Consider the following 21793-nt stretch of genomic DNA (forward strand, 5'->3'; position numbering starts at 1 on the left):
ACATTTAGAAAGTCAAATCTTATTTTCCTTGTAAACTCTTTAATATTGCATGCCTGTGCAAGGACAATAGCTGTACACACGGGAGACTAAGTGTTGACATTTTATGATTTGCACAGACCATTAGGCCATTATGAAATGAAAGTGTGTTTATTCACATGGAAATGCTGTAAAAGTGTTTCATACCATTATCGAGAATCACACATTACTGGTGTATGACCATGGTTAGATCATTGCACAAAAACAGGGGTGTCTCATTGATAGTATACTTATTATGTAAAGAATAAGTAGCGTTAACATTGAAAAATAAAGTAGCATCATTATAATGTTACAGCTATTGGGAATCATTCTATTAACATAATAGCTTAATTTCATCTTCTTAGAATTCTGTGAAGATCCATATAACAATAAGATTGTATTTATTTTCATGGCATGTTATAGGTGAGTAGGTGTGTGTCAACGAAAAATGTTGTCTAGCATTGATACAATGCAAGCTCATGTCATACCACAGTTTGGGTTTTTAATTAGGCCCGAGTTCACCCTTATATACTAGACAAGTTCAGTTTCTCCAATCAGACAGGTAAAATGCCTGCTGAAGCTATAGCCACTAAAAAGCTGGGAATGATGGAGATTGAGATGTCGTAGCTGGGAGTGAGGGGGGGAGGTGAAGTCATAGCAAGGAGGAAGAGGAGAAGGAGATGTCATAGCTAGAATTGAGGAGAGACAGAGAAATCAAGATTGAAGGAGGAAGGTTACGTCACAGCTGGGTAAGTGGAGAAGGAGATGTCATAATGGTGAGTGAGCGCAGAAGATGTCCAAGGCGAGAGTGAGAGAAGGAAGAGATGTCGTAGGTGTTGGTGAGTGGAGAAAGAGAGGTCATAGTGGACAGTAAGGGGAAAAGGGATGTCATGGAGAGAAGGAGATATCACAACTTGGAATAAAAGGAGACAATATCATAGCAGGGAGAAAGAGGAGCTGTCATAGCTGGCAGTAAGTGTACTGTAGTTGAAGATGTCATACTGGAGAGTGAGCTTAGAAAAAGATGTCCAAGGCAAAGTTAGAGGAGAAAGAGATGTCATAGGTGAGGTGAGTGGAGAAAGAGAGGTCATAGTGGAGAGTAAGGGAAAAAGAAGATGTCATAGGTAGGAGTAAGAGTTGCCATAGGTGGGGTGAGTGGATCGAGAGAGGTCATAGTGGACAGTAAGAGAAAAAGAAGATGTCATAGGTAGGGGGAGAAAAAGATATAATATGTAAAAACAAGGGGAGAATAGGGATGTCAAAGGTGGGAATTAGGGAGGAAGAAGATGTCATAGCAGGGTGGAAGAGGACAAGGACATAGCTGGAATTGGAAATGAAGAAGTAGTAGCTGGTATTGAAGGCGAAAGGTTTTGTCACAGCTGGTAGTGAGTGAAGGAGGAGATCACGTCATGGAGAGTGAGCAAAGATGCTCACAGCGAGAGCAAGAGGAGAAAGATGTCATACGTATTGGTGAGTAGAAAAAGATTCAAAGGTCATAGTATGGCCAGATCTAGCCTGTATGATTTGTTGGTGCAGTGACAAATGTCAGGGGGGCAGAGGATGTAAGGTTGGCAGGGCAGTGTATAAGAATCAGTAGAGCAGTGTACAGGGGTCAGGAGGGCAGAGGATATGGTCAGCAGTTTGTAGGGCAGTGTACAGAGGCCATTAGTTTGTAGGGCTTTGTGCAGTGGATTATCTATGCAGTGTACAGGGGTTAGTATGGCAGAGGACCAGGGTCAACAGGACAGAGGATAGGGGTTAGCAAGGCAGGGTACAGGGGTCAGCATGGCGGAAGACATTGGTCAGCAGAGTTAAGAACAGACTCACTGCTGGCAGGGCACTTAAGACATCTTCTCCTCCCTGATCACTGCAGCTTTCAATCCAGTCAGGGAATTTCACAAGTCAGAACTGCAACATAGCAGCCAGCTACACATTGTGCAGATCGATGCCGTGGCTGTTAGGGAATCTGATCCCAGCTATGTGTTATGTGGGAAGGAGAAGATCTGTTGAGTGTCATGTGTGCAGTGTGGGCAGTGCCAGGATAAGGTCAGCTAGCACTCAAGGTCAAGGTGAAAAACTTAAATATACCCTCCCCCCCAATGCCTCCTCCTAGCACAAATCTTTTCCAGTCCTGCCTCCTAACACATCACCCCTAATTACCTTTACCAGCAAAAATTACCCCACCCCTCCTCCACAAGCTCTCCCTCTCCCAATCTTACATGTGGTAACTACAAGAGTAGTGAGGAGTAGCGATTACCTGCCCTCATCTCCTCCAAAGACTGCTCATCTCCTGGAAATTTGGGTAGGGGGCCTTGTACTGTTAGATGTAAGGAGTTCTATATGGAGGAGCGCTGTTATGACAACAGGAGGGGGATCACAGAGAGCCGCACCTCCTCCCCGCACTCTCCTGTCATCTGCTGTCACTTCTCCTGTCTGGCCTGTTTACTTTAGTTCACTGTGGCCGTCCCTGAGTGCGGGGATGAGGGTGCGGAGCTCAGCGAGCATTGGAACAATGAACATGGGGGGGCATTTGGCTTGGGGGGAACAACTGAAATCTGGGGGGACAAAACCCACCCCAGCACCCCCCTAGATCATGGGTCATAGCAGAGAGTATGGGAGGAAGGAGATGTCATGGGGAGAAGGAAATATCAAAGCTGGGAATGAGGAGTCAAAGGAAATGTCATAGCTGGAATTGATTAGAGATGACGAAGTCTGAGCTGGTATTGAGGGAGGAAGCCTATCTCACGACTGGTTGAAAGGGAAGAAGAGAAGGAGATGTCAAAGTGGAGGGGAAGCAGAGAAGGAAATGTCCAAGGCTAGAGTGAGAGGAGAAAGAGATGTCAGGCAGGGGTGAGTGGAGAAAGAGAGGCCATAAGGGAGTAAGGGAAGAAATCTGCCTTACGTAGGAGTAAGTAAAGGAGTAAGAAGATGCACTAAGTGAGAATGAGGGGAAATTGGAAAAGGTAGAAGGACAGTTTTTAGAATAGAATTAAAGTTCACCTTTAAAAATAAATAATAATAAATGCACAATTTTGCAGGTTAAGCAGTACAGTACAGTCTCAGTACACTGTCTCCCCATACCTCCCAAATGAGCAGACATTTATTGAAGTCCAGGAAGATCACTGAGAACTGCAAGCCATCTGCCACAATAGTAGATGGCACTTGTAGTCCTTTCATTCACAGAACTCTATGAATGAATGATGCAGTTGTGTGGGTGGAGCCCTTGCTGTATTTGAATTGCTTGGAGAAGGTCCCCCGTCACAATGGGGGATTGGGTCATGGTGCCAGCAGGTGCTTTAGTAACATGTTACATGTTACACCCTGAATATGGGTGTAACATGTAACATATTACTAAAGGTGAACATATCTTTTAAAGGAGAATATCTGGCTGGAAAGGAGGAAATTGATCTTATATTGCTGAAGGCAAGTAAGAATAGGAGGAAAAGGAACTGTCATAGGTTAAAGTAGGGGGAGGAGGAGATGCCATAGAGGTTGTGAATAATATAAAGTATTTATAAACACGGGAAAAAGATGTGTAGAATGCAACCGTTAGGCACGTTCCAGGCAACCTTGTTCATAAAGGAGAACTGGGAAATGAGTATGTGCATCTGAACTCTGTATGTGACTTACAAAATGGCAGTTGCTGAAGCTTTACTATGAACATCCAACTGAATACATTTAAAAACAGTTTCTAATGGTTGTATCTCTCCTGATACATTTACAGTGTCAGCAACACAGTTAAGAATACAGACCAATTAGTTAAAAATAACAAAATAACCAGTTCCCTTAGGTGACCAATGCCTGCTGACACCGAAAGCCCAAATACAACCAAATGTGGGCAAGCAAAGATGTAGAGTGTAGCATTGCAGAATATTTATTTCCAGTATTTATATGTGATCCTAGCTCTCTTCTCTTGTGTCTAATATCCTCATATTTTGTAGAAAATTATTTTCTAAATTTAATTGAAACACATTTTAATAAGCTTGCATCATCCATCTAATGCAATGTAAATATATGTTTGCAAAGACACAAGAAAACTTTGCTTTCATTATTTTTCTTTGCTGATTGATCCCGCACAAATGAATTAATCCCAGGGTGTCTGCGCTTTGTCTCTGCTTAGAAATAGATGCTACTCAGCACGTACATAGTATGAATTAATCAACCTTCACAGTATGCAACTTCAGGCATAAAATAGCAGGCTTGTGCTGCAGAAGATTTTGATTTGAATTCGAAAAGCAGAACATATTCATTATACCTGCAGCACGGGCTTGAAAATGGCCCAACTTTAAATGTGTCTCAGAGAAATCAATCTTTTGTCTTAATGATAAAAATGCATCTTTGGTGATTTTATGGGGCTTTGGGTAATAAAATAGAAATACTGGTAAATAATGTGATTTTCAGTGTTTGTGTGATGCTTTAGAGGTTTCAGAGATTTTAGGGGGCCCATTTTACAGAGCCTGTAGGCATAGGATCTATGCCATGTTAATCCTGCACTTCAGCTGGATACCCCCAAACCACAAGCCTGTTATGCAGATTAAAGTAGATATAAACTCTAACCAAATTAAATTTAGTTTTCTAAAGCACTATGTACCAGAAATTATTTTTTTTTTAATTAAATACTTGTTTTTAAAATGTTTTCATATTAGTGCTGCTGAACTTCTGCGCCTTTTTGCAGCTACTTCCAGTCTACGTAAACTTCATTGATGGCTACAAATAATTTTTCAGAGCAGGTTTCCTAATGGTGATAACAGTCAACTATGCCTATGTAATGTGCACGACGAGCATGGCCACTTGAGGTCTCCATTGGGAGAGCATGTGACAACGTGGCAGAACAGTTAGCAAAAAGGGATAAAGAGTTGTCATTCAATAACAAAAAGTGTGTAAACTAGGACCTGCACAGCAGGATCCCCAGATATTTTCATAAAAGACACAGGTCTTAAAAGTATTCAGATCAGCTTGTGATTAGTTTAAAATATCAGGGATATGAGATTTTAATTTTTGGATTTATTTATACTTTAATTACACAGAGAAACATAGTCAGTAATACATTTTAGCATTTAGCATCTAGGTAAAGACTGCCTTTGAAACTTTTAAGTTTTGATTGGCTCCTTGTTTTTGCCAGAAGTCCTTAAAGAACATGAAGTCAAACTGCAAGTATGCTTTGCAATCAGAATCACATCTTTGGTGAGATACTTTTTATCTCTTTTGCACTCCTATGACTTCGGTCACACTGGATGCGAATTGGCATGCGATTTGCATGACATGCGACTTGCAAATCGCATGCCAAATCACAGTCTGTTGTCCGCATTGTGATTAGTGCGGTTGTATCGGCGCGGTTCCGACTTGGTTAGAGCCGCACCAATTTCTAAAATAGTACATGCACTACTTTCGGTGCGATTTGCATAGACATCTGTATCAGATTTATTGCAAATCGCTCCTGAAATCGGCATGGTATCATATGACTGTTAGTCGCATGATTTCAAAATAGGGTTTGATGTGACCAGGGTGTAAAGGCATGCTGCACTGCTTTTGGTAACACTGCACCTAATCAGTTAGTTATATTTGAAGAGAAATGCTGTAAAGTAAGAATGCTTTTAAAAATATTTATTTTAATTGTTTATTTTTATCAATTTACAAAATTATTTTTTTTCCCAATATTTGGTGTGACTACCCTTTGGCTTTAAAGCAGCATCAATTCTTCTAGGTGTACACAGTGGTTGTGCACACAGGTTTTGAAGGAACTTGACAGGTAGGTTGATAGTTTTTAATGACATGTATGTATTTGAAATATTTTGCTGTAGCAGGAGACAGTTTGTTCAGTGGACGGCTGGAAAGTGACACAATAATGAGTGTCTGCAGGCAACACTAAAGCATGGCAGAGGTTCCCTGCATTTTGGGGCTGCAAATTGGAGTTGGAGATTTGGTCAGGATCAAGGGTGTCCTCAATACTGAGAAATACAGGCAGATATTTATCCATCGTGCCGAACCATAAGAGAGGTGTGTGATTGGCCCCAAATGTATTCTGCAGCAGGACAACCACAAACATACAGCTGGTATCATTATGAATTATCTTCAGCATAAAGAAGAACAAGGAGTTCTGGAAGTGATGGTTTGATCCCCACAGAGCCCTGATCTCAACATCGTGAAGTCTGTTTGGGATTACATGAAGAGACAAAAGGATTTGAGGCAGCCTATATCCATCGAAGATCTGTGGTTAGTTTTCCAAGATGTTTGGAACAACCTACCTGAGTTCCTTCAAAAGCCATGTGCACAAGTTGTGTGTTTTCCTAGAAGTATAGATGCTGCTTTGAAGCCAAAGGGTAGTCACTTCAAATATTGATTTGATTTAGATTTCTGTCTGTTCAATTTGCATTTTGTAAATTGGTAAAAATAAACAATTACAATATATATTTTTGATAGCCTTCTTACTTTACAGCATTTCTTCACACCTGTCTATAAATTTTGCACAGTACTGCATCCCTTTTTTTTTAATTAAATTGCCGGGGCTTTTTAAAAATAAAAATTAAACTTTCACTACAATACTCACATTAAGGAGGTATTTCAGTAAAGCATTTGTGAAATTGTGCTGGCAGTAATTTTGCTTTAGAAAGTCCTGTGCCTAATTCATGAAAGCCTTGAAATAGTTTCACTAATATTTCCGACATATGCGGATTCAGGAAGCTCTTATTTGCTTTGTTTTCACAATGTATAGCTATAGCTGTAACAAATTGAAAATGAATTGCCATGAGTGTAGAAACTGGAGGTAAATAAGACCAACCTAAAGTTGCAGTAGAGAGACAGGCCAAAGTGGTGTCTCTGTAACCCCCACTACACCTACACCCCCCCCCCATGTCCTTCCCATCAGTGGTTTCTCTCAGCTGTCAGCACACAGCGTCATTAGTTGCTATGATGTAGGCCACCAGCATGTTAGCAGCCAGTGACATTAAGCTGAACTTGGACAGTAGACAAAGCCTGATGGGGAAGTTTGGGAGACAAGTTCCCCACCATGTTCTCCTCCCTTGTGTTTCACAGTGGACAGCAGTGGGTGGATTATAGCCACTATTGGAAGAACAGCGACTAATGGAGTCCGCCAACTGCCAAATGCTGTCAATCTGGAGGTAGGTGGACTTGGTGGGACTTGGTAGGGAATTTTGAGAGACTAGTCCCCAATAAAATCCACATTCTTTGTAATTGACAGTGATCTCTCAGAATTCCCCATCAAACTCCACCCTCCGAACAGCAAAACACAATGCCTGTGTCACAGACATTGTGGCCAAACAGGGAACTCAATGTTATTGAGCTGCACTGAGGACAGACTGTCTGGCATGGACACACTGACCTCATGACAGAATTCTACAGAGTGTCTATGACACGCTTTATGAATTCCAGGGGTTGTCTATAGTGTTGTCCTCTGCAGAAACTCTACTCTGCTGCTGGCCGCTGGTCCCTTCTCATGGTTAAACTGCCACCTCAGGAAAAAGAGGATGATGACCCAAGGACATCACGTGACTTTCCAGAAAACAGGTAAATATGAAAGAAATTAAAAAAAAAAACAAGTGTGGGGGGCTTTAAAAAATAGTTTTATGCCTTAAAGTAGATTCTTCAATTTAGCCAGTTTGAGAAAAGACACTGGCAGGGCCTACATCAATATTTTATAATAAAGAAGTAGATATTGATCTGTAGCACAGTTCCATAAAGTTATGGCAATGTACACCCAGTATGGAATTTTGCTTCCACACAAAACTGAAGTTTAACTTTAATTTGCCTCTGTCTTATTTATCCATTAGAGAGGTTTCTCTAAGTTTGGGCTTCTGTCCTCTTTTACATGGTTATCATATTCATTTGAATCTGGATTCTTTTGTTATTTGTTTTTTTTTTTGTGTTAACCTTGCTTATACAGGTGGCAATTTTCAGTCAAATTTAACCACCTAGGATTCAAAAATACAACTGCAAGTAATCACTTGCAATTAAGCAATCTACCATGCAAGAGTTTGACCATTAAAATATAATAACCGTGAAATCAAAGAGTTTGACCACCAAAATATAATAACCGTGAAATCAAACGTGGGCAATAATTTTGCAGCCCACTTTAGTGAAAGATGGAATTGAAATGGAATCAAAAGGGAATTTTTGGTAAAAACACTAATGGACTTGTCCAGTAAGGTCCATCAGCACAAATTCAATCCCATCTTCTTGTGGTCAGTCAGTACCACCATTCTATGGGGTGGATTTACTAAAGGCAAATAGACACTCTGTAAGTGCAGTTGCTCCAGAGCTTAGTAAATGAGATGAAGCTTCACTTTGCAAAGAATTCCCAATCACAAGCAAGGGAAAAGAACAGCATTTTTTTTCCTTGCACATGATTGGATGATGGAAATCAGCAGACCTTCCCCTAATTTACTAAGCTCTACAGAGTGTAACTGCACTTCTGATGTTCACTGTCTGTTTGCCTTTAGTAAATTCACCCCTGTGTATTCAATTGCTTTGCAATTTCTTCAAAAATATGGAATTTAAATTATGATCATGCTTTCACATTGCTACATGTATGGCTAAGGTTGTTGGTGTAGATTGGAGTAGGTTGGAGTTTTGCTGTGGACATTTTGGGGTTGATTTACTAAAACTGGAGAGTGCAAAATCTGGTGCAAATGTGCATGGTAACCAATCAGCTTTTAGTTTCAGCTTGTTCAGTTAAGCTTTGACAAACAAACTGGAAGCTGATTGATTTCTGTGCAGAGCTGCACCAGATTTCGCACTCTCCAGTTTTAGTAAGCAACCCCTTTGTGACAACAAATAATCAGTCAGCTTGTGACTTAACTTGCTAGTAACTACACAGAAATGAAAACCTCAATTCTCTAGTTGTTCCATGTATGGATTGGTTGTTTTTGATCACCTAGGTGGATGCAGCATCTGTCCGGCTCTAAGGGTGAGAACTGAGCAACCACATGACTACTAATCGCTGCCTTCTCACCACCACTGTGAGCAGAGAGCGGTGACTGTCAGTCACTGCTCTCTGCTTTTCCCCCTCCCATGCTCACTGGAGAGCTGGGCTGTGGAGGGGAGGGAGAGGCTGGCTCAGGCTCTAAGCGGCTTGCTGAGAGGCTGAGCCAGATGCCGCTCCGGACTCTGGGGTGGATGCCAACCACATGGTCCTTGTCCTTCCCCAGCCTGGACCGGCTCTGTGATGTCAGCCGACAGCAAGCTTCAGCCCTCTGTCATCTGAAAAAGGGTAACAGGCGTGCAAAACAAACTGCACTCCTGTGGTCCTTAGGGGAAATATAGCCAAAAGAGGTTAGGCTGTACTTCTCCTTTAACTAGACTCAATTTTACAACCTCTTGTTATGTTTTTATGTGTTTTCACATTATTTGTACTTTGTAGAAAGTAGTGAAATACAAGCCAACATACTGTCTATAACATGAAAAGCTTACTAAATGTACATGTACTATTGTGTTAATTATTGAGATGATACTTTTTGTCAATATTTGTACAGTTTATTGGTTGTGACAATTGCTATTATGTTTGTAATTGTTTAATTATATTTTGTCTCCATTTTTGTGCAGATTGTGAGTGTTGGAAAACACGTAAAAGGCTATCATTACATTATTGCAAACCTGGTAAGTACTTGTTCTTATTAATTTTGACTTATTTGCATTTTCCTGCTGCAGCAATGGGGTAAAATCAGTGGAAAATAAAAGTAGCGCATTCATTTGGTCTCCACTCATCATGCATCTCATTAAATTCTAATCAAAAGAGCATTTATCATCTCCATTATACATCATTTTACATTCAAATAGTGTGCAGCAATTCCATGTTAAAGGCCTACTTATCTCCGGAAAACTAACACCTGCTGAAGTATGTTATGTTATTTTTATTTTTGGTAAATATGGGGTTCAGATTCAGACTTTAACATGCTATATTATTACTCAGTTCACCCAAAAGTTATAGTTTTTGCTTTAGGTGGAGTCTGTTGGGCTGAGTCAGTACCTCGGCTCTTACATGCCTTGGATACTCCAGCGGTGAGATCTCCCTGACTTAGCTCTGTTCATGTTCATCAGTGAGTTTTGCGGCCATAATAACTAAAAAATCCAAATAGGTATCTAACAACAACCCCATAACAATAAGTCTTTTAAAAAAGAATTACCTTTAGGTTTGGTCTCAGTTTTTACATGTCCTCGTTAGGCTCTCCTATGGAAGTTGAGTATATTTAAACCCCATGTTTTATTTTGGATAGAGAAAGGAATGGTTAAACCTCTGTATGATTCATTTTTGCAATCTGTGTCCTGTTGGGGGATTTGCCTTCACTTCCTGTCCTGTACTCAGTAGTAAGTGAGAGAAAAGCTCTCAAAGTGAGGGCTTAACCAGTTCCTAAACAGTTGTAAATGGGACAGGAGTTCTCATTGGAAGATTTTCCTTCTGTTCCAGTTCTGGTGATAATTTAAGATTTCGAATTTTCCCTCAATTTCAGTCCTAGTAGAAACAGCTACATAGACAAATAGGGGTTTATTTACTAAAGCTGGAGAGTCCAAAATCAGACTCCCTTCTGCATAGAAACCAATCAGCTTCCAGGTTTCATTGCCAAAGCTTAATTGAACAAGCTGAGGTTAGAAGCTGATTGGTTTCTATGCAGAAGGGAGTCTGATTTTGGACTCTCCAGCTTTAGTAAATAAACCCCATAGTGTCACAGACAGGGGTCTGGCTCAGAGACCATGTAGCTCTAACAGTACAGAGGCCAACAGGAAGAGTACATGGTCAGGTCACCCTGGTGGATGATGCGGGATCTCCTGAGGTGGGGGGGTCTAACCGGTATTGACCAGAGCTCCTGATGGTGGACATGGGTTTTGTTGCATGTTAGTTCTAGGTCGCAATCCTCAGAATCGCACCGACAGGAGGTGAGTAAGCCAGAGTCCAGTACCAGATATAGCAGGTAGGTATCACACAGAAGTGTAGTCAGAACAAGCTGAAAGTCGGTAAAGAGTGGTAGCAGGTTGGGATCAAGCAGAAGAGAAGTAGAGGAACAAGTCAAAGGTTGGTAACAAGTGGTAGCGAATATACGAATGGCAGCAGGAGAGACAAGAGTGAGATATTGGCTGGAGAGAGCACAATAATGGCAAACAGGAAATGTAAAGGCATGGCTTTAATAAGAAGTTCATGGGAGGAGCAAGGGGTTCATGATTCAACACAAACAAAACACAAGGCCAGGGTGTCTTAAAAGGCCAGGCAGAGACCTGTCCAGCATCTCAAGTGGCTCAGCAAGAACAGACACTACCAGACTGCAGAGGCTGCAGGTTCAGACCTGGGTTCTGAAAATAGAGAGAGTGAATCTCCATAGTGGGGACACAAACAGCAATAACCTGGGAGGAGTTATGACCCCTTACCAATCCATCTAAAACCGAAAAATACAATTTCTTAAGTTACACTTTAATAATTGGAGAGCCTAAAAAAAGTAGTTTTAAAGTGGAACTCAAGTCTGGACAACATTTTTTTTGCTGAAAAACATGCAAAACACTTCCAAAACTCCTGGTGAGTACTGCACAGTGCACTGTATACTTTTGCCTGATTCCCAACATCTGTAAGATGTAAAAAAATTAAGCCATGTGTTATAAAAATGTAAATCCTGTGTACATTTGCAGGAGATACATCATCAGTAGCCTCCTAGTGGTCAAAGAAGAGAGACACTCTGCTTGAAAGAAATGGTGGAGAAGATGGCAAGGGATGGGGGAGCTCTTGCGATAATGAGCGTGGGTTCATGCCACCATTTACAAGTATGCTTTGCATATTTGCACTTTATAACACAAGCTCCCTAGACCCAGCTGGTGTAAAGTTCTACTTTAAGCTATGAAAAGACCTGTGACCAACACTTCTTTTCCCTTTCAGTTTTGATCTCAAGTAAGGTCCTAAATCATCTGTTACTGTAATGAACAAGGAGTGAGAGCACCGCCACAGGATTACAATGCACTCACCAAATCCATTACTTCAGAATTTTCATGAGGTAAAAAGCACTTGTGAAACAAAAATTTCATTTACCTTTAAAGATAATCACAGGTAAGTCGAACCAGGTAATATCCTTTGTACTTAATGGCATCTAGCTAAACAGAACTCCCCACAGTAGGATTGAAAAAAATAAAATAAAAATACCAAATGGTGCAAATAACATCTTTGTATTACAACAAAAAAAATCCAAAAATTATAATAGCTCACTTCTAGCACCTGAAATAAACTGTGACATCTCAGGCCCTAAGCTCCGGCAAACATCTTTTACCTAAAAATGGCATTATCAGGGGCTGACTCCCGTTTGGGTGCAGGGGCAAACTGATCATTTGGGCACTCGGGCACTGCCCGAGGGCCCGGGGTTAGTAGGGGGCCCCATGAGATGCTCCTGGTACCTTTCATAGGCTTTTTATGGGTGTGGTTTGAGTGTGGGGGAGAACACAGGGGCCCCATGATCCCCTATTGCCCGGGGGCCCCATGAGTTGTCAGTACGCCCCTGTTTTGGTGAAATATGTTTGCTGATACTTAGAGCCTGTGATGTCTGACATTGTACCTGGTGCTAGTTGTGAACAATTTTAAAAAGACTGAAAAGTGAAAATAACATCTTTAGATTAAAAACAAAAACACAAAAACAAAAATGAAAATAGCTCACTTCTAACACCATGTATAGCATAGACTATGATCTTCACCCAATGCACTTTACCTAAATAGAGCATTATCATGGGCTGATTCCCCTGGTGATGCCCTTTTGGTGATGCTTGTGATGTTTGTTACCATACCTGGTGCTAGCTGTGAGCAATAAACATTTTTGGATGTTATTGTTTTTTAATAAAAAGATGTTATTGGCACTATTTGGCCTTTTTATTTTATTTTTTAGAATTCTTCTGTGGGAGTCCTGTTTATGTGGATACCACTGAAAAACAGAGGTTATCCTGTGAAGGATATTCCTTAGGAACTGAAATACCGATTTCCAACTGCTTTTTGTCCTCTTGGTAATTCTGATGTCTGGCAGAAAATTACAATTTGCAGTTGGACCATATATTGTTCTTGCAAACTGTCTGCTTGTTTTTTGTTTGTTTACTGTATTTTTTTTGGTTTACCTTTTTTTTTTTTTGCTGTCTTTGACTCCATTGGGAAGATTTCTACTCCTCAAGAGAGATACATAAAACAATAATGGGAGTTCTAACCATTTCAGTATCTGTATTCAGAAAGATAACTATTGGTTGGAGTTGGCCTTTATATTGAAGCAAAAGCATTATCTGCCAAGTAAATGTACATAGGTTTCACTTCTTGTAGACCTACAAGTGCCTCTTTCTCTAATCTTATAGATTTTTCAAAAAGTGTCATAATGCTTTAAAAGGATTTGTTTTTGTGGACTGCTTTCATCTTTGTACTTTCCTTCTGCTAGGTTTATAAAAAGATGACTTGATTAATCTCAGTGAGAATTTCTTTTATGATAACAGCTTCTTAAAACATTTACCCTCTCTATCTCACTTTTGACCTTCAGTCTGGCAGCAGTTTAATAAAACAGACAATGGCAGTCAGAATTCTACTTTATGCTAGTAGACTATTACTAATAAAAATGATCCATCCCATGTGCTAATGCAATGCTTTGCATTCCAGATGCTCACTTTTCTAAATAAATCTGAAGTGCGATTTAAAAATGCAGAAAAGATAAAGCTGATCTGTCAGAATAATAGGTCTGTTTATTTTTGGAGTGTTTCATTTTTTTGAAGACCTTGATTGCTTTATTTCAGAATCTGAGACTAATTATGTTGAGAGGCAAATATGTAGAATAATTAGAATTGCAGATCCAGTGTTTTCAAGTAGAATATCATTTTCTTTGCTTTGTCTGGATGTAATAAATCAAGATACTTATTCTGCCTTTTAGACATGTCTGTTTTTAAAAGACCTCCATCACTCTAAAATGATTATTTTGAATTGAATGACGGAAGCTTTAGAACTCCACTGTGTGTATCAGAGATTTCCCCGCATCCTTGGTAAAGAAGTGACAGCTAGACCTTGTTGTGGCTAAGCTACTTGTGTAAGCCACCTATTAGTTTTCGATGTAGGCCCATCATGTGAGTGATTTGATTTGTGAAGCTACCTTTGAGCCTGACTGCTTGCCTGATGAGTAGTAAAGAGTTGACGATAAAGTTAAATCAAGTTAAATGCTTTAACAGTTCCAAAGTGTGAGAGCCAAGTTATTCTTGTTCTTAATTTAGAGTTACGTGTGAACTGATGACACACATGAGTGACGTGAGCTTGACAATTTGTAGCAGTCAAAAACTAGGAGTCAGATAATTGTTGTAACACATTAAATGTTATGCCTGTTTTTTGAGGAGGGAGCTCCTCCTGTGGTAGACAGAGCTGTGACCAAGGTGATATCATTGAAGGATGCTTCATTGAGAGTTAGACATGGCCCAGAAAAGGGTCCGGGAAGCCCTGTAGACTGCAGAAGAGCTTGTAAGTCTTGGTGGAGGGGCATGGACCAAGGACCTTTTACTTACTAGAAGCTGCACTGATTCTAGTTGTATACCAATAGACAGTTGTCCCCAAGGGTTGTATTGCAAGATGGTGGGTCTGTTAACAGTGCTCATAGGAGTAAATGGTTTTCCAGGTTTGCCAAAGCATATTGAAAAAACACTAAATTTGTGAACACCTGACTACATCATACCAGCATGAGCTTGTTGGACATCCCATTCCAAAGTAATGAGTGTTAACATGTAGTTTGCTCGGGTGACCACAGTCACAAAAAACATAAAGTAATCAGAGATCCAGAGTGGTCACCAGAACAAGTAGTGAGGGCAAATCTTTGAATGGGACACCTGGTCTGGTGACAATTGTCTAAAAGGGGGATTTCTCTATCTTAGTTTTTGCCTTTGGGGCCAAAAGTGAAGGAAAATAAACTTGCAGCAGTGTTAACCCTTCCCTACTCCACAAAAAACAGAAAACAGCTTTGGCTATTCATACACTTTAAGGTAAATTGACTGGAATTTCTAATTTGTTGTCTATTGGAGTATATAAGTGTAGCATTAGCAGATTGTTTGCACACAGTGACAACTGCAGTGCCAGAAATCATACCAAGTCAAGTATGTGTGATATCTCATATCTCGTAATAAGCATTCCGTAGACTTGCTCTGCCCTTGAATAGTTTGTTCTTGGACAATGGGTACTTGAAAAAATAATAATTAGGATTTATTTTATTTATTTCAGGTACTTATATAGCGCCATCAATTTTACACAGCGCTTTACATACATATATTGTACATTCATATCAGTCCCTAACCCTCAAGGGGCGTACAATTTAAGGTCCCTAACTCAATTAGTTCATACACATACTAGGGCCAATTTAGACAGGAGCCAATTAACCGACAAGCATGTCTTTGGAGTCTCAGTACTACAAGCTTTTCATCTAGAGAAGTGGTCTCCAAACTGTGGCTCGCGGGCTGGATGCGGCTCTTTACTGCCTTTTTCTGGCCCTTGGGGCACTATTCCTCTCATTGATACAAGACATTATACTTCCTTCCTTCCAGTGACACCAACAATGGGGCACTATTCCTTCCACTGACATCAACGATTGGGCACCATTCCTTCCACTGAAACCAATAACATGGTACTATTTCTTCCACTGACACCAACAATGGGGCACTATTCTTTCCACAAACACCATTGATGGGGCACTATGCCTCCCATTGACACCAACAATAGGGGCACTATCCTTCTCACTGACATTGATGACAGAGCAGTATTCTTTCCACTGACACCAACAATGTAGCACTATTCCTCCTCCTACTGACCACAGGTGCCAAGGAATTTTTTTTGTTTTCACTGACCACCAAGCCTGAGGCATTTGCTACTCCCACTGGCCATAGTCTTTGATAGGAATCAGCCTATATTTCTTTAAAATCCTGCCCTCCTAAAGTCTAAAGAACAATAAACTTGGCCCTTTGTTTAGAAAGTTTTGAGATCCGTGGTTTAACCTCCTTGGCGGTATTCCCGAGTGTAGCTCGGGGTAACATTTCAGTACCAAAAGCGGTAACCCCGAGCTACACTCGGGAATACCATGCGGCGCTGCTCCGGCATGTGTTCTTCACTTACCTTACCCTGCGCTCCCACGATGTGTCCCCTGCAGCGTCCCCGGCCATCTCCTCTGGCCGATGCCGGCATCCGGCTTCTGTGTCCTGTCCCTGTGACGTCGGGACGTACGGGCGCCACCGCCGCCGGCGGCGGGAAATTTAAAAATTTTAAAAAATGTCATTTTTTTTTTTTTTTCATTTTACACAGTAAAACATTGCTGTTTCAACATATTTCACATACATATTGTCCCTAGTGCTTTGTCCTGTGCCCTGCCTGCATTTTGTCTGTTCTTTCTGCCTGGAAACTGAGAAATGTCCATGGCGTCCAAAAAGTGTCCCTTTAGGTCAAAAGCGGTTTTAGACCGGCTAGAGAACAGCGATAGTAAATCAGAACCACTTACAGAATTGAGTGATAATGATTCGTGGGGGAAATTCGTCATCAGAAACTGAAAACGATTTTGCGACTGAGCTCAGCAATGTGCGAACTTGGCGCTATATTTCACATTTCAGTGTTTTTGGTTTGATTATATTATTGAATTAAATTTTTTATTATTTTTATATTATTTTTATGATTATTTATTAAATTATAATTTATGATTTTGTGTTTCAAATTTTATCATACCCGGGATGTTTACTAGGCTCTTGTTCGGACAGATTTCAGTGAGTTTTTCCTAAAAATTACAGCCTACAATAAAAAAAATACATATTTCCATGCAAAAAAATGGTACCGCTTTCAGCACCAAAAATCTGAAATAATCATACCGCCAGGGAGGTTAAAGTACTGCATGTTACTGTGAATTCTAAAATTCACAGTATGATGAATTCTGGATGAAATTGAAACAACTCATTAAAATGAAACTTTATGCTAAGGCATTAAAATTGGCAGACAGGCAGGATTTTGAATGCAGAAGAGGCCCTACTATGTTTCTTCTGCAATAAAGCTACTTACAGTACCTGCCTGTCTGCCTCTGTACGGTAAACCTTGCATGTAGAAATTCTACAATGCCGAATCGTTGCATTACTGAGGTTGAGGTGAGTATTATTCCGCTTTAACTTCTCCTTTATTGAACAGTAAAACATAAAAGAATATGCCTTCCTTCCCTATCCAGATATGGAAATAAGTAGGACACCTTCCGTATTCACTGATTACAATGAGAACAGTCATTATTAAATGAACAAGACATTACAGGAGGAAGACCATAAATACTGCCAAGAAAAAGGAATGTGTTTTGCAACCATTAGATGGAGTGCTAATTAAGTAGGTGTTCTGTTTTTTTGTTTGGTTTTCTATTCCCTACAAACAGCTAATTGTGGTAGAGATGACTGACACATGCCTGTATCAGTAGGATTACACAAACCTGTATAGACTTCTATTTTAGATAGAAGGTAAATGTTAGTGCTGGGCTTTATTAGAAAGCCCAGTATATGCATCCTACATGTTTTTATGTATTATTGGTTTATCTATAATATAAAGATATTATACAAGTACTTAAGAAATTATATAAATTAGCACTTTATAACCTTATAATAACATTGATCAAAAGCCATTATAGTTTGCTTTTAAAGTAAAACGAAATGCTCCTCAATGATAGTGCAAACAAGTAGTAAATTCAGTTATTATATGACACGAGCCTCAGAAAATGGACAGAAAACTTCCTTTGCCTTCCCGTACTGGGGAAAATCCTCCATTTGTATATCATGCTCTCCCTCCCAGACACTGCAGCTCACAGTGGGAGGGTTTCAGTAACCTGGCAGGACCAGGTCTGGTCAGGTGCTGATTGACCTGCTATAGGCTTGAGAATTAGTGACAATGCTGATAGTCACACCCCTTCTACAGAGACAGCCTACATGAGAGTGGCAACTCTGCTGTGTATTCTTGAGCAGTGCAGCACCATTGCCACACCATTACAGGAAGCTGCATTAGGTGTACTTCTCTGGCAGATTCCACATGTATTTGTTGGACTTTGCAGGGTGTCTAAGAGCAAAACGTAACTAAAAAATTTATAAAGTGACACTAAGGTCTATTATTTTATAATACAAAAAAACACCTCCAAATATACTAATAAAAACTAGTACTCCCCCACAACACAATAAACACCCTCCCCTAAAGATGTAAAAATAATATATATAAAAGTGTTGTTAACAAAATCTCATAGTACAATAATAGTGAAGTCCAATCCCTAATTAGTCCATCAACTAATAACCATAACTTCCCTTTCTCCACAGTGAAAAATTATAGTCCCAACTTAAGATATGATAAGATCAATCCTTCAAACGATCTCCACGATGTATGTACCTCAAAAAAAAGAAATATCATATAGTGCATTACCTTTTGTAAACAAATAATATTGCTCTGGTGAATACCCCATACAATTTATGCAGTGAATATTAGTGAAAATTAGTGAAAAACCGTGAAAAATACGTGAAACAATCTGTGAAATCACTGTGTTTGTGAATCACTCTTCAGTGCCACAAAAAATTTTTTTTCAAACTGGTGTGCACTTCTATTTATTGTAAGGGTACCCTTACCAACAATCCCAATAAAGCATGCCTCTAATATTCCAGGAACTAGACAAGATAGCCCTCTTGTGGATCTTTCCCAGGTATATATGCTCTCCACGACACTCCCTGGGTTCCTCAGTCACACTACTCTAAGTGTCTCCAAACACTTCACTCCATCCATAGATAAAATATGAGGGACAACAATAGTGTAATACCACCAATTATATTATAAAATAAACTTTAATGTAACTGCTCACATTGGTAGCTTTTAAAACCGCTTATTATAAAAGTGAAGGAAAACCTCTCAGCCATCCAGGGAAAACATCCAGGTGCTCACATCCGATCTTTTCCCTTCTCCTACATGAGAGTGGCAACTCTGCTGTGTATTCTTGAGCAGTGCAGCACCATTGCCACACCATTACAGGAAGCTGCATTAGGTGTACTTCTCTGGCAGATTCAACATGTATTTGTTGGACTTTGTAGGGTGTCTAAGAGTAAAACTTAACTTAAAAACTTATAAAGTGACACTAAGGTCTATTATTTTATAAACAAAAAAGAGGTCATATGTACCTGCTTTGTACAATGATATTAACCATAGACACACAGCACCTATAAGATCCCTCTTCATAGGAGTTTAACTGAGAGCAGCAGTGGCCTATGGCTTTGTGGTGCTGGAGCAAGGGACAGTGTAGGAACGGTGACAGGAGCTAGGTTGTGTAGGGGCGGAAGGGTAAAATGGATTGAGCTGTGTTTTTACCTTAAAGTGATTATTAAAGGCTATTTTTTTTTAGTTAAAATAAAAATATGTTATACTTACCTGCTTTGTGCAATGGTATTGCACAGAACGATCCTTTACCTCCATTTTAGAAGTCCTCTGGTGCTCTCTGCTCCTCATTCCTTCTGATGCCCTCTCAGCAAGCCAGCTGCTAAGGGGGGTACCCGTGTGCACATGTTTCCGAGCTGGGCCATGTGTGACCATAGGCACACGCAACTCCACTCGGCCACGTCCCCTGCTCCCTCCTTTGACTGACAGCAGCAGAAGGCTGCTCTTTAGAACCACTTTAAAGTGGTTGTAAAGGTAAAAAAGTTTTTTCACCTTAATGCATTTTGTTAAGGTATAAAACCTTCTCTGTGCAGCTCCTCCTCCAAGCCCCCTCTTATACTTACCCAAGCCCGATCTCGATCCATTAATGGATGGAACATCTACTCATTGGGCAAAGAGGCAACATTGGGAGCCATCTCATCCTAGTGGTTCTAGTAACATGCACTATGGGGCTGCAATCCCTGACTTATATATAAATATATGATATTCCTATAATTAAATAATATGTTAAAATTATTAAAATTATATGTAAGATAATAGGGTGTAGGATGAGTTTGGTCTCATAGGGTTAATTTGAATAATTTGTGTAATCCAGGAGAGAGAACTATTCCCCATTATTCTTATAGCGTTTATAGATAGACTGGTCCCCTTGGCAATGTCCATTGGGATGAAATGCACGTCGAGGAGAAGTCCATGCTGACATCATCCCGCCAACTGGAGCTGGCACCAGTGGCGTTTGTTACAGGCAAGCTTTTACTGGAATTTTGTGAGTAGATTTTTGTTTTATTAAATAAATATTGTATGGTGGTACTTCACTATTGGAGATTTGTTTCCTTCCATATCTGAGTCCCATAAAGATTAAGGAGGAGGCCACTACATTGAAGCATCGCTAAGGTGGATTATTTTGACTATGTCCCACACAGCTTCATGCTTAAATAGACCACCTATAATTTGGGGTCTATATTTTCAGTAGGCTGTGTTTGGTGGTGGTGGATACACATAATCACTGGATTAATAGAATAACGGACACCTATAATCACGGAGAAATATTTAATTGGAGTGTTTGGACTCTTATTAAGTTTCACAAATGTTTTCACATTTATAATCACATAAGGGTTCATACATAGTGGTTACATTCGGATAATTCACTAGTTGATTATTTTTCTGCACAGCGCAACTTGGTATTTACATTTAGGCACATATTTAATGTTTTGGCTGCAGCAATTTATTTAATCAATGTATTTTTACACTAAGCGCAGTGAACAGAGGTTTTGGCTGTTAATCACAGCCAGAGAGGAGGGAGCAGCAGGTGGGGCTGTGTCTTGCTCTCAGTGTCAATGGACACACAGAGCCGGCATGGAAGCAAGCCCTCACGAATGATCACATAACAAGTGGCTTGCTATGGGGGCACTTGGCAGGGGGGAGGAACCAGGAGTGCTGGTGATGTACCCCAGAAGAGGAGGATGGAGGCTGCTTTTGTGCAAAACCATTGTGCAGAACAGGTAAGTATAATATGTTTGTTATTTGTTTGGTTTGTTTTTATTTACTTTTAGAATCACTTTAACATAGAGAATGCATTAAGATAAAAAAAAATTAGACTCTAAGTGTTGCAGCACATAATTATTGTAAATGGGAGGCCATAGTTCTACTTTAAGTCATGATATTGTAAGGTTTTGCATTGTTCTCTTCTTTTTCTGTCTTTCTTGGTTCATTTGTAACTTGTCTCAGTTCTACAGGCAGCTTCTTTTGTATAATGGAGGCCTGATTGTGTTTCTTCTGTTCACCTAAAGGTTTTAAATACAAATTGTCTGAGACTACTGAGCTGCATCAGAGGATTTGCTTTGCCATCATAAACACTGCCTTGTCCTTGTCACCATAAATGCTTTTTCTCTCAACCTCCATATGTGTGTGACTTTCAGAGCTGCTTAATGCCATTTTTACAATTTTTACCATTGTATGTCATCCTCTAATCAAGGAAAACCAAATACTTTCCTAAAGGTAATTTACAGCTGTGGCACTGTCCACCAAAAATCCCTGAATTTCTTTGTGGCCCAGTTGCAAGTGCCTTTAAAATTCCATTGCCTTTAAGGCATGTTTTGCTTTGCAAATTTATAATAAATCACATTAACTATTGCAGCCAAACATAAAATCTTTATTTAAAGCAGTCACACCAAATCATATTAATCTAAAGATTGCATGACAATCATATGTTTTAGTAACTTGAACCAATGCATGTATAAAGCCGTGACATAAATGTGAAACTGGAGTTACAGGGGGGAAATAAATTAGCAAAAGACTAGGCACAATAGAATTTACCAGGTTCTTACTGTAAGGTTTGAATGATCCCTAACAGTAATCTTTTGAACAAGCTGATCACATTTTCTTGAC

At 39.9% G+C, this 21793-nt stretch overlaps 1 protein-coding gene across 10 annotated transcripts in view; it reads left to right on the plus strand.

The window, feature by feature from the left end:
• The window catches only part of GRIA4 (glutamate ionotropic receptor AMPA type subunit 4), a 440006-nt gene that overhangs the window by 296912 nt on the left and 121301 nt on the right, over nucleotides 1-21793 (plus strand). For all 10 annotated transcript variants that reach the window (XR_016314183.1, XR_016314182.1, XM_089687287.1 and 7 more), the window contains exon 5: nucleotides 9574-9627. Coding sequence is in view for 8 of the 10 variants with exons in the window: in XM_089687287.1 (XP_089543413.1) it covers nucleotides 9574-9627 (54 nt within the window). In the remaining 2 variants the exon portion in view is untranslated. The remainder of the gene's footprint in view (nucleotides 1-9573; nucleotides 9628-21793) is intronic.

The sequence above is a fragment of the Staurois parvus genome, unplaced genomic scaffold (genome assembly GCF_062004578.1).
Source record: "Staurois parvus isolate SC_StPar_1 unplaced genomic scaffold, SC_StPar_1.0 ptg000422l, whole genome shotgun sequence".
Lineage (NCBI taxonomy): Eukaryota > Metazoa > Chordata > Amphibia > Anura > Ranidae > Staurois > Staurois parvus.